The following is a 12,440-nucleotide window of genomic DNA, read 5'->3' on the forward strand; positions in this document are numbered from 1 at the left end:
GAAAGTTGCCTAGGGTACTGGGAAGTTAAGAGACTTGCATGGATTCCCATAGATGAAGCCCACAGTCTTCCTCACTCTGCGGCTGGCTCTCCATCCACTGAATCATGCTGCTTCTCATGTATAAAATATAAACAAAATGAATGCAAGGCAGTTTGGGAAAGAGGGGGTTGGCAGCTGGGGGGAGAATGGAGTGAACAGCAGGGAAGATAGTATTTGAGCTGAGTCTTGGAAAAAAACAACAACAATGGAATCAATGTAGTGGAGGTAAGAATGAAATTCTTCTTTAAAAGTGTCAGCTCTGTCTCTCTCCATTCTTCCCACTCTTCCTCTTTTCCTTCTCTCGGGTCTCTGTCTTTCTGTCTCTCTATCCCTCCCTCTCCTTACCCTTCAATGTCAGTTATATGTTAGGGTATCTGTATATGATATTACAGATTAATCTTCATCTTAAAATTCCCTGATATCTAGACAAGATATCTCCTCTGGCTCTGACTGCTACAAGAATAAGCTCTCAGTTCTCCTTAGGTAGATTCCTAGAAGTTTGAAGTTAAGGATTTGGACCTAGGCTGCTGCTTCTAATCTTTTGAGTGATGGCCCAGAGAAATCTGAACTAAATCTAGCTCCACTAAATAGGTTCCAGACTTTAATGTAGTGCCCAAGGATCCTCTGGACCATGACTAGCAAGCAGGAAACTGATCTGGTATGATGATTTGCTTTGACGTACAGCAGATGTTCCAGTGTCACTAATCATGAGCTACTTGGTAACCTTCAATAGATCCCCAGTGCCTAAGAAATGAAGTGCAAACTCCTTAGCATGGCATTCAAAGGCTTGCCTTCCTGTCCTTGACGGCCATCACTTCTCCACAGGTAATCTATGCTTTCTCACTTTTGCACCATGGCTTAGGGAGCTTCTCCTACCTGGAGGGCCCTCCCACCAACCCTATTCCTTAAGTATACCTATTATTTAAAATACAGTTCAAAATCTGCCTCTTCCATAAAGTCCTCCCTAATCTCTTCTACTCTTTGTACACACACACACACACACACACACACACACACACAGTGCAAACCTAGCTGTCCCACCTCTTCCACTCTAAATTACCTTTGACTCTTGGAAGGCTCAGCTCAGACAGCCCTGTCTGTCTTTTCTCAATCCCCCATTTACTTGTGCTATTTTCCCTTTCTCTCATTGTTTTGTATTTATTTTTATACCTTCTGTATTTGCTTATGTGGCAGGCAAACGATGAAATGACTGGAAACAAAGATTTGATCTTCTGAGCACGTTGGTTTATTAAGTAATACATGCCAAGTGCCTAACAAAGCAGGACCAGAACTCCTCAGCCTAGGCCTGGACTTTTAATACAGGACTTTTATACATTAAAAACAGTTAATTAAATAAGACCAACTAATTAAAAGGAACCAATAAAACATTAGATGATCTGATTTTTAATTGGAGAAAAGATGAGGAACTTTCCAGGTTGAAGGGTGAGAGCAAGCAGGTACAATTCCCTGAATTCAGGTAAAGAGGCGTCTCCCTTCCCCAAAATGTCTTTAAACAATCAAAGGAACATGGAAACAATAACTGATTGATCAGTATAGGGCCAGTATTTTTTTTTATAAGATATGTGGGTTGCTTGAGATTTACAGTTGTGAGAAATCTCTGCACCAATCTTTGGATCTGACTGAGTTTCTGATCAGCATAACCTAGTCAGGGGTCCTCAAACTTTTTAAATAGGGGGCCAGTTCACTGTCCCTCAGACTGTTGGAGGGCGGGACTATAGTAAAAACAAAAACTTTGTTTTGTGGGCCTTTAAACAAAGAAACTTCATAGCCCTGAGTGAGGGGGATAAACCTCAGCTGCCGCATCTGGCCCGCCGGCTGTAGTTTGAGGACCCCTGATCCTAGGTCCTTAACCTAAGGGTCTCTAAGGAGAGAACTGGCCACATAGAGCTAGGTGCAAATAATGCAATAAGGTATTCTCCAATTCCCATAATTGAATAAAAATTTCTCAGAAGACAGAATTTGGACTAGACCCATAATTGAATGGAAAGGGAGCTGGGCTAGCTCCACAAGTCCATTCCCGATTCCCAAGCCCAGAGCTCTATCCACTGGGCCACTTAACTATCCTTATATTCTGAGCTGGGACCAAACTCAGGCTGGAGAGACAGCTAACAGGAAAAAGGGGATATGGGACTTTAGATGTCTAACTTTCCCTGCAGTTGCCTCCTTCTTCTGATCCTGGCTTTCAACTCCTTAAGCCTTCGTTCAACTCCATCCACCTATTTCCTCAGAGTCCCAGTACTTTGCCTCTTTCTGTGGCTTGCTTCCTTTTCGTAATATTAACTCGGCTAGGAGCAGGGCTCAGTAATGAGTTGATGGTTCGTTTTCCCCCTAAAGCATGTGCTGTGTTGAAAAGAAAACTCGGGAAACCCAAATGTTTTTTGAATCAAGCATGAATTCATTGTCATTCACTTGCCCTATTTTAATGGCTTTCTTTAGTGGGTTTATAGTCATGGCTGATTTTGTGTTTGTGCCTCCCCCAGAAATTGGCTCCGATCCTGAAGCTTTTATGTTTACAAAACTGCTGTTTACTCCCTTAGGAGTTACTTATGGAGGAAGGCTCATAAGAACTATAGGGGGTTTCTATGATCTTATTAGCATTGATTCTCATTCTTGCAGGTGGGGAAGGAAAAGCGAATGATGGTATTATTGAAGCTGTCTTCTGGTATTGGAGTCTTCCAAAATTACAGCCGTGCTTTTTTAAGGCATCCTTTTAGATGCAAAAGCTGACTCTGAATCATGAGACTAATGATTGAATACAGAAATATGGAGAGGCAGGGTGGTACCTTTGAACGAGTGCTGGACTTGAAGTCAGAGGCGGTGGGTTCCAATGTTAATTCTGCCACTTACTAACAGCTATAAAGTGAGAGAGGTGGACACAATGGCTGCTAAATCTATGATCCTCTGTTCAATTAGAGTGGGAATGTTGAAGAAGAGAAAATGGATGGAATTGGTCCTTTTTTTCTAAGATTGTTGTTTTCATTTAGCTTATAACCGAGGAAGGGGCATTAAAATATAAAACACCAAGGTAGCGCCATAGTGCACAGAGGGCCAGATACTAGCTGTATGACCCTGATAAGTCACTTAACCTGTGATTGTTTCAGTTTTCTTAATAGCAAAGTGGGAATAATAATAGCACCTACCTTGCAGGGTTGTGAAGAGCAAATTAGATAATATTTATTTGTTTGTTTTCTTATTATAGCTTTTTATTGACAAAACATATGCATGGGTAATTTTTCAACATTGACCCTTGCAAAAACTTCTGTTCTAAATTTTCCCCTCCTTCCCTCCACCTCTTCCCTTACGTGGCAGGTAGTCCCATATATGTTAAATATGTTAAAATATATGTTAAATCCAACATATGTATACAATAATATTTGTTTTTTTTAAAAGTGCTTAGTGCACTTTGCTATATGCCTGGCACATAATAGGTCCTATATAAATGCTTATTCCGTTCCCTTATCATTATAAAACTAATATATATATATATATATATATATATATATATATATATTTATTTATTTATTTATATGTGTGTGTTATAATTACATATATATATATATATATAAAACTAAAAATATTCATTATAAAACATGAACTAGTAACAGAAAGACAACATGGCATAGGAGATAGTTGGCTTTGAGAGACAGTTTCCTCTGAAACTGTCCATTTCATCATTTCTTATGGTGCAGCAATATTCCTTTGTAGACATATGGCATGTTTGTTTAGCTATTCCCCAATAGGCAGGCACGCACCCCCTTAGTTTCCAGACAGATTTTTCACAACTATGAAAAAAAGCTACTATAAATATATATGTATAAATATGTGCATATATATGCATACGTATATGTGTATATGAGTGTGTGTGTGTGTGTGTGTGTGTGTGTGTATCAGACATGGGTTCTTCCCCCTTTTTTTAAATCTGTTTGAAGTTATAGACCTAATAGTCAGCTTACAGTTTAGAGATTATTTCCCCTTGGCTTTTTAAAAATATTTGCCCTTCTTAAAGAGGCAATTAGGTGGCACAATAGTTAGAGTGAAGAATCTAAAATTGGAAAGATTTATTTTCTTGAGTTCAAATCCAGCCTCAGCTACTTGCTAGCTATGTGACCCTGGACAAGTTATTTTACCCAGTGTGCCTCATTCTCTTCATTGGTAAAATGAGGTGGAGAAGGAATGATATTCCTATATTTTTCCAAGAAAACCCCAAATCAAGTCACAAAGAGTTGGACATGACTGAACAACAAAAACTCTTTTTTTTGTTGTTATTTATCCTACCTTATTTTGTAATATATCATTGACCATAGCTCCACAGTGACATCAGAGCACATACAGAGCAGTTACCTGTCACTCACCTTTTGGCTCCATCTCTTCATTGGTAGCATCCCATTCTTGGTCTGAGGATTGTGTCTGGATGGCCCAATCAGACTTCATTGCTTGCTTGCCGCCACTTCATTGACTATTCCTTTTTTTTCTTTATATCCCTGGCTATGTGCCTCATTACTTCACCATCTCCCCACATCATTAATATATAAAGCATTTAATTAGATAATAGGTAATAAAAACAGAAGCATTAGTTACAAGTACCATATTGACAAAGTGCTTGCATATATAATGTAGGGTGTTTAATAAATACTCATTGGTAATTTAAGTCTTACACTGTATTTTCATCTGATCTCAAGGTTCAGGATCCTCTTTTCCCCCCAATCAGGAATTCTTTCTAGATTGAAGTCCATTCATCTCTCAGCCCAGAAATGAGAATGCTTGCATTCCCTTAGCCATCACTTGAAGGACTATAGAAACATTCATCTTACCCTGTGATTTTTCCTCACTTGCAGAAGCTTCAATAGTTTTTAGTCTGTTCCTATAACCCCAGCCCTGATGCTAATAATATGGTTCAGGAGCTACATACCACATAGTTTACTTGTCACAGAACTGGTGTCTATAATGGCAAGGTGACAAGTGGGGTTCCAGGTGCCATTCTGCTCCCTTTGACTCCTCTCTTCCCTTGTGAAAGTGTGAAATCTTTATCTGATCTCCCCATTCAAGTCTGGCATCCAAAGGGAAATTTAGCCACACCTTCTTATAATAGGATTATCAGAATCAAAGATTTAGAGGGGAAAGAAAATTTAGAGGTTGTTTTTAGTCCAAACTCCTCATTTTACAAATGGAGAAACCAACCCAGAGAAGTGAAATTGTCTGTATGAGCTCACACAAGCCATTTAAACCCAGATTTTCTGGCCCTAAATCCAATCAATGTTTTTTCTGTTATATTTCACTGAAGTGGTATCTAGTTCTAAATCCTATCATTTACAAATTATTATCCTCCAAAAAGGAGGCAGCATAGTGCTGTGGATAGAAAATCAGCCTCAAAGCCAGTAAAATCTGGATTCAGTTTCCACTTCTAACATATACTAACTATATGACCCAGAGTAAGTCACATGCCTCTAAGTAAAGAGCACATAATAAAGGTTTAATAAATATTTATTGAGGAGAAGGTCAGTGCTACAATATTCTGTATACACAGTGAGTGCTAATATTGATATTTCATTGAGCTATCAGGAAGGGGAGGGATGGCTAGATGGCACAGTGGATAGATAGCAGGAAGACCTGAGTACAAATGTGATTTTAGCCATTTCCTAGTTGTGACTCTGGGCAAGTTATTTAACTCTGTTTGCCCCAGCTTCCTCATCTATAAAATGAGCTGGAGAAGGAAATGGCAAATCACGCTAGTTATGTTTGCCAAGAAAACCCCAAATCGGGTCACCAAAAATGGACACTATAAAATAACTGTCCAACAACCATCAGGGAAAGATCCCCGGGGTAGAGAGAAATTAAATTATCAAAGATTATCAAAGCCAGGCTGTTCCCTTGCTAGTGGTTTAGTGATTAAGCATAGGAAAACAGATCTGCATGTTTCCAGGGGCAGGGCCACCCTACTCTCAGTAGAGAGCTGGCGTTGGAGAAGCTACTAGACAGGTGCAGGGAGTTTATAAGAGCAGACAACAGGCAGTTGGTACTCACACCTTAAATGGGGAATTAGCAGCAGGTATAATGCATCACATTAGAAGCCAGCTTTTGCTGGTGATTCTCTAAGACTGAGCCTATTTCTTTTGATGCTGTGTTGGGATTAGAAGGAAGGCCAGGGCAGGACAAAGGAAGGGGAGGAATTCGGACTCTCAATGGGCTGGATCCTATTTTTTCTCTCGTATCATGTGTGAGTTTAGAGAGAATCTATGCAATTTCCTCCCAGGGGAAATTAACTAAGGATTTAGGCTTGTATACTCATGTTCCAGGAGAATGGACCATTCAGGGAACCTCGGCTTGTCTGCATTGATAAGGAATGGAGGTTTAAAAATCCCTCTAAGTTAGAAAGAACATTTTAGGAAGCTCTCTGGGATGACACTGCAACTCTGCCTCTGCTGACTTTGCTGGTAGCAAACATGCCCGAGGGGTTTGTTTTTCTGAGAATTACAGAAAGCAAGAGCCTATAGGAAGAAAACCTCTGGATCCAATTATAGTGTCTTTTTTTGTTTGTGTAATTAAACTACGATACAAAACACCCACCTATAACATAAGTATTCTGTCCACCAGGTTTGCCAACTAGCTTCAGCTAAGATACAGATACAGATCTCTATTTCCATCTGCCTTCGCCATCCATTTTCAAAATTATTTTTATTCTGCTCTTGAACACCAAATAAAATGAGCATTTCCATATACATAGAGGAGAAAACAGATTGTTCATGAATGTGGATATGTTATGTACAGCTTAGTTTTCTTTTAAAATATTAAGAATATTTCTATTAATATAAAATATAATAAATTTAGCCTCCAGCTTTCAAAGTTGTCCTGTTTGTGATTCTTGCCTTCCTTTTATTTTCTTCTGTGAACTTTTGAAACAGGTGCTTCACAGTGGAAAGAGTGCAGATTCTGTAATCTTGAGGACCTGGGTTCAAATATGTCCTGAGACATTTGAAACAGCTATATGATCCTGGGCAAACCACTTAGCCTCAGTTGCTAAAAAAATAAAAATAAAAAAGCTAATTCTTCTGGGGAAAAAAAAAGAAAAGGGTGCTTCACAAGCACTTTCTTTCTTTTTCTCTTTCCTTCTTTCTTCCTTCTCTTCTTCCTCCCTTTCTCTTTCTTTATTTCTTCTCTTCTTCCTGACTTCCTTTCTCTCTTTTTCCTTCTCTCCTTCTTTTCTTCTCTTTCTTCCTTTCTTTTTCTTTCTTTCTACCTTCTCTCCTTTCTTTCTTCTTCTTTGTCTTTTCTCTGCCTTTCTTTCCTTCCTTTCTTTCTTCTCACCTTCCTTTTTTTCTCTTTCCTTCTTTCAGTTTCCTCATCTGTAAAATGGGAATAACAATAGCACTTACCAACCATGATTGTTCTAAGGATCAAATGAGATAATATTTGTAGAGTGCATTGTCTGATACAAAGTAAGAACTTAATAAATAAATGTTTGTTCCCTTCTTTTTTGTGGAGCCGTCTTCTCATTTTTATTTATTTATATTTTATTGAAGGTAAAAAGCACTAAATTGGAATCACAGAACTCGCTAGACTTCAAGCTCCTTTTTTGTAAACTGAGGCTTCTGTGTTCCCGTGGAACTGTCCATCTATGCTAATTAATAGATATTCCTATTAATAATATTACTTACACCTACAATGTGCCAGGCATAGAGCTAATTGCTTTACCATTATTATCTCCTTTGGTCCTCACAACAACCTTATGAGGTAGATACTATTATTATCCCCATATTACAGATAAGGAAACTGAGGCAAAGAGGTTTAAACAACATGCTAGGAGTTACACAGCTGGTAAATATCTGAAGCTGGACTTGAAACTGCGTCTTCTTGACTCCAAGCCCAGAACTGTATCCACTAGGTCATCTAGCTGCTTAATATTGACTAGCTAATATTAACTAGTTTTCTTATTTTTTCAAAAAAGGGACTGACTTAGATAATTTCTAATGTTTTTTCTAGCTTTGGATGAGCCTGTTGTATCCTGAATAAAATTTACTTTCTTCTTCTTACTTCAAGGTCCTCCCCAATCTGGTGCGACCCTATTTTTCAGTCATATTACATATGAGTTGTCTCCACATATTCTGTCAGCCAAAGTGGACTGAGATCTGTACCTTACCCTGTCTTGCTTTCACTGATACCCATCCTTGAAAACCCAGTCCAAATGCTTCCTTCCCACTGCTTCCTGCTATGAAAATGACCTTTCACTGGCACAGAATTTCATTTTGCTCATAAGGGACAGCATCCCCACTAAAGGACCTGAGAAAGGACTGAGATCTGGGAATAAACTGAAGAGCAGACTCAGGAGGAGCCCAGCTCTATTCACTGACCTTTTCTCTCCTGGGCACCCAATTACTAGCCAGGGTAGAAAGGCTGACATTGTTTTGCTGATGATCGTATCATCAGTGGAGGCTGCTCCTGCTGGTCTGTGAGCTGGGAATAATTTGGCCCAGGATGTTCTGAGTTTCACAGGTGTGAGAATTGCTCAACTAGGGAGCCCTGGGGAATCTGGATTAACTACAGCTGTCTGAGAGTTCCTTTTCCTGTTGGACCCTCTGTGACAATTTAATGTGTCTCCCTGTTCCATGTGGTTCAATGAAAAAAAGTGCAGCATCTGGAGCCATGGCACCTTCATTCAAAACCTGGCTCTAATGCTTGCCACCTGTATAGCCTGAGGCAAGTCACTTAAACCCCCTTCTCCCCCTATAAAAGGGGGATTTTTTTTTTCATCTGAAAAAGCAGCACCTTTCAAGTTACTTCTAGCTCTAAATTCTGTGGTCCTAAATCCAGGATAGTTTGACCTGTTTGTGTATAATGGGAGGTAGGAAGAATTTGGGGATCTGTTATTATTATTATTAATCTGTTATTAAACAGGATGTCCCATCAGTCTTAACACGGTTTAAGCTAAGTATGTTCATCTGTGAGCAAAGAGGAACTCTCAGAGATGGACTTCTTTTCCCCCCAGGATAGAAACAGAAAGGAATTGCTTTGCACATCCTACATGTGTCTGGGAACAATGTTTCTAAGTTGCTTGTGCCATTCCCAACTAATGAGATTTTCATGCAGGGATGTGAATACCCTTGAACAGTTTGGGCTGCATTTCTTAGATAATTGGAAACCACTGACCATTTTGAGCATAGAAGTGAGTGACATGATCTAATGCACACATTAGAAAGATGAATCTGGCCATGATGTGAAGAACAAATTGGAAAGATAAGAGACTGGAGGCAAGAAGACTAGTTAGGAGGCTATTGCAATAATTCTCATGAGAATTTAAGGAGGGTCTGAACAAGGCTGATGATGGTAGGAGTAGAAAGGAATATATTATTGAGATAAAAGAGAGGATGTGGTGAATCATTGTGGAGACAGGGAGGGAAAGGGAAGATCCAAACTGATTCTGAAATGCTGGAGCCTCTGGTCACTGGAAGAATTAAATGAAACAAGCAAATTGAGACACTGGAGCAGGGTTGAGGAAACAGGTAGGAAATTCAGATTAGACTATCTTTAATTGACAAGCATTAATAAAGTTCCTATCTTCCAGACACCAAAAAGATTAAGCTTGAGCTGTTGGGGCTATTTCTGTCTCCACACAAGCTATTATAGTAGGCATTGGGGGGAAGGACAGCATGCTAGTACAGTGGGTAGAGCCCTGGCTTGGTATCAGGAAGACTCTATTTTTTGAGTTCAAATCTGGCTTTAGATACTTACCACCTATGTGACCCTGGGTAAGTCACTTAACCCTGTTTGCCTTAGTTTCCACAAGTGTAAAATGAACTGGAGAAGGAAATAGCAAACCACTCCTATATCTTTGAGAAGAGAATCCCAAAAGGGGTCATGAAGAATTGGAACTGATAAAAAATGATTTTGAAAAATCAGTGTTTAGCCTTGAAGGACTCTGAGAGACCATTTAGTGCAGCCTTCTCATTTTACAGGTGAGGAAGTCGAGATAAGGACTAAGATATCTTATGGGTGTTAATTGAATATAGATTCTACCTTGAATAATTATTCACAAATATTAATTTGTTTTTGGTTGTCTTAAAATTATATCATTCAGTATCAGCCTAGACTCAGGTTCCTCATCTGTAAAATGAGGAGATTGGTCTAGAGAGTGCCTAAAATCCTTTCTAGCTCTGAATCCTAAGATTATTTTCCTTCTCATACTGAATAATGACCCTAAAAAGCCCCTTATTATTCCAACAACCACACACCATTTATTTTCTCTCACAAGTCCAGAGCTTGGTGAAATCTTCCCTCTGATATCCTGCTGTTCCAAAGCAGTGTTAACTGGAGAAGGAGCCAGAATGTTCTGAGGTGTCCTGTGGGCACGGCTTGGTTTTTAGAGCCCTGTTAATAAGCAGTGTTTCATAGCATCCTGTTTAATTCATGGGGAAACCAAGGGTTGAGTGGAGCTCTAATTGATGCTGCAGTTAGAGGGAGAGTAACTTGCTAAGTAGCTGAATTATAGAGGTTTGTTTAAGCTTCATAATTTGAAATTAAAATTTTCAGCACCTTGCTTTCTTAAATTGTGAAGTCAGATATTTGGGAGCCAAAATTGCTAAAAGAGGCAATTCTAGAAAGGCTCATAAATTTACTAGGTGTTCAGATATTGGTCTAGATTTTAGGGCTTGTTTTGCATATGAACATATGAAGTTACGGGGGTTGGGTAGGACGTGCTTTACACAGTTACCGTTGCTTTTGCAACATTTGTTTATCTTCACACACTTAAAAGTAAGGGGTGTCAAGGAGTGAGCTGTGAGAAAAAAGAGAAAGAGAAAGAAAAAGGAAGGAAGGAAGGAGGGAGGGAGGGAGGAAAAAAGGAATAAAGGAAGGAAGGAAGGGAAAAAAAGGAAGGGAGGGAGAAAAGATTAAGGGGAGGAAGGAGGGAAAGGAGAAAGAAGAAAAGAAAGAAAGACAGGAAGGGAGGAAGAAGGAAAGAAAGAAACACAGGAAGGGGAGAAGGGAGGAAGGGAGGAAAGGAGGGAGGAAAGAAGGAATAAAGGAGGGAAGAAGGAGGAAAGGAAAGGAAGAGAAAAAGAGAGAAAGAAAGAAAAAAAGAAAGAGAAAGAAAGAGGGAAAGAGAGAGGAAGGAAGGAAGGAAGAAAGGAAGAAAGAAAGAAAGAAATAAACCTTTTTGTGTGCCCTTTATAAAATGAAGAATCTGCACTTAGCTCTGGCTCAGAAACCAATTCCCTACTGGTCCCATTCAAAGGTCCTAGACCTAGGACTGAAGAGACTAATCAAAAACTGAGTAGAGACTAAGGAGCCCCTTGGATTTTCATCAATGCCAGTAGAGGGCATCAGGGGCTTCACTTGAGACCAGCAGATGTATAGATCACACTGAGCACCCAGGTCAGAATTTCAACCCTTGGATGTTAGTCACTCCAAAAACATTTATTAGGCATTTATTATTTGAGTTAAGCCGAACTGTTTGGACTTTTGACCTCCAAAACCAGCCTTCTCTGTAGATTTCTCTGCCCCAGTCAGATCCTCCTCAGATTGTGAACTCTTACTCAAAACCACCACTTCATGAGGTAACCAGCTCACTCAACTTCATTTTTACCCCTGGCTCTGCTCCAGACTCTCCAGACTTTTCCATCTTGGCCTTATATGTTTATCTTTATACTTCCCCACTTTCTATCTCCCTTTTATGTGTGGTATTCTCTATCACTACAAGCTTCTTAATGGTAGAAACTGTCCTTTTTTGGTTGTGTTTTTGCTTCCAGTGCCTAGAATGTACTTAAACTAGCTATCCTTCCATCTATTTATTAACCCATATTTCTATTTACCTATCTCTCTGTTTTCTATCCATCTATCCATCCATCTATCCATTCATCCCATGGGGAAAACCAGAAGGAGAAAAAGTTTGATGGAATTCCAATTTGATGAGACCAGCAGAAAGTGGATGGGAAATAGTATCTGAAGCATACTTAAAACTCGCAGGTATATGAAGGATGGTAAAGTACCAGATCAGGGGTACACAGGTGAGTGATTGGCATCTATATGTATAAGAACATTAACTTGCTCACACTGGTTTTTCTAATCCCTACTATGTGCCTAAGCTCCTGACATTGCTTTTTGATGTCTGGTCTTTCACCTGAGCAGAGAGACTAGTCTCCTACTGCTACAGAAGAGTACCTCAGGTTGATTCCTTATGTAAGACAATTTGTCAGTCATCAGTATTTCACATAGTTCATGTATTCCATCCTCCTGGCCTTGTTGCAAACAGACTTCCCTTTAGCTTTGGATGTTTTTCCCTGTATGCCCTATTAATGGCTTACGGCTTCCCCATCTCACCTGGTGTTCTTTCTTTCCAGGCCTGTAATTTGTTACTGCTTTAGAGCTAGGGTTAGTTCACAAATCCCTTA

The 12,440-nt window shown here is 39.5% G+C and overlaps 1 protein-coding gene across 3 annotated transcripts in view; it reads left to right on the plus strand.

Annotated features, from left to right (window-relative positions):
• Positions 1 to 12,440, plus strand: part of XYLB (xylulokinase) — a 220,534-nt gene that overhangs the window by 131,364 nt on the left and 76,730 nt on the right. Inside the window, exon 16 of one of the 3 annotated variants that reach the window (XM_031957004.1) lies at positions 11,926 to 12,440. This exon is cut by the window's right edge and continues 42 nt beyond it. The exons of the other annotated variants lie outside the window; for them this stretch is intronic. Within the exon in view, the coding sequence (XP_031812864.1) occupies positions 11,926 to 11,942 (17 nt within the window). The 3' untranslated portion in view covers positions 11,943 to 12,440. The remainder of the gene's footprint in view (positions 1 to 11,925) is intronic. 3 annotated transcript variants of the gene reach the window in all.

This window comes from Sarcophilus harrisii, chromosome 1, assembly GCF_902635505.1.
Source record: "Sarcophilus harrisii chromosome 1, mSarHar1.11, whole genome shotgun sequence".
Classification (NCBI taxonomy): domain Eukaryota; kingdom Metazoa; phylum Chordata; class Mammalia; order Dasyuromorphia; family Dasyuridae; genus Sarcophilus; species Sarcophilus harrisii.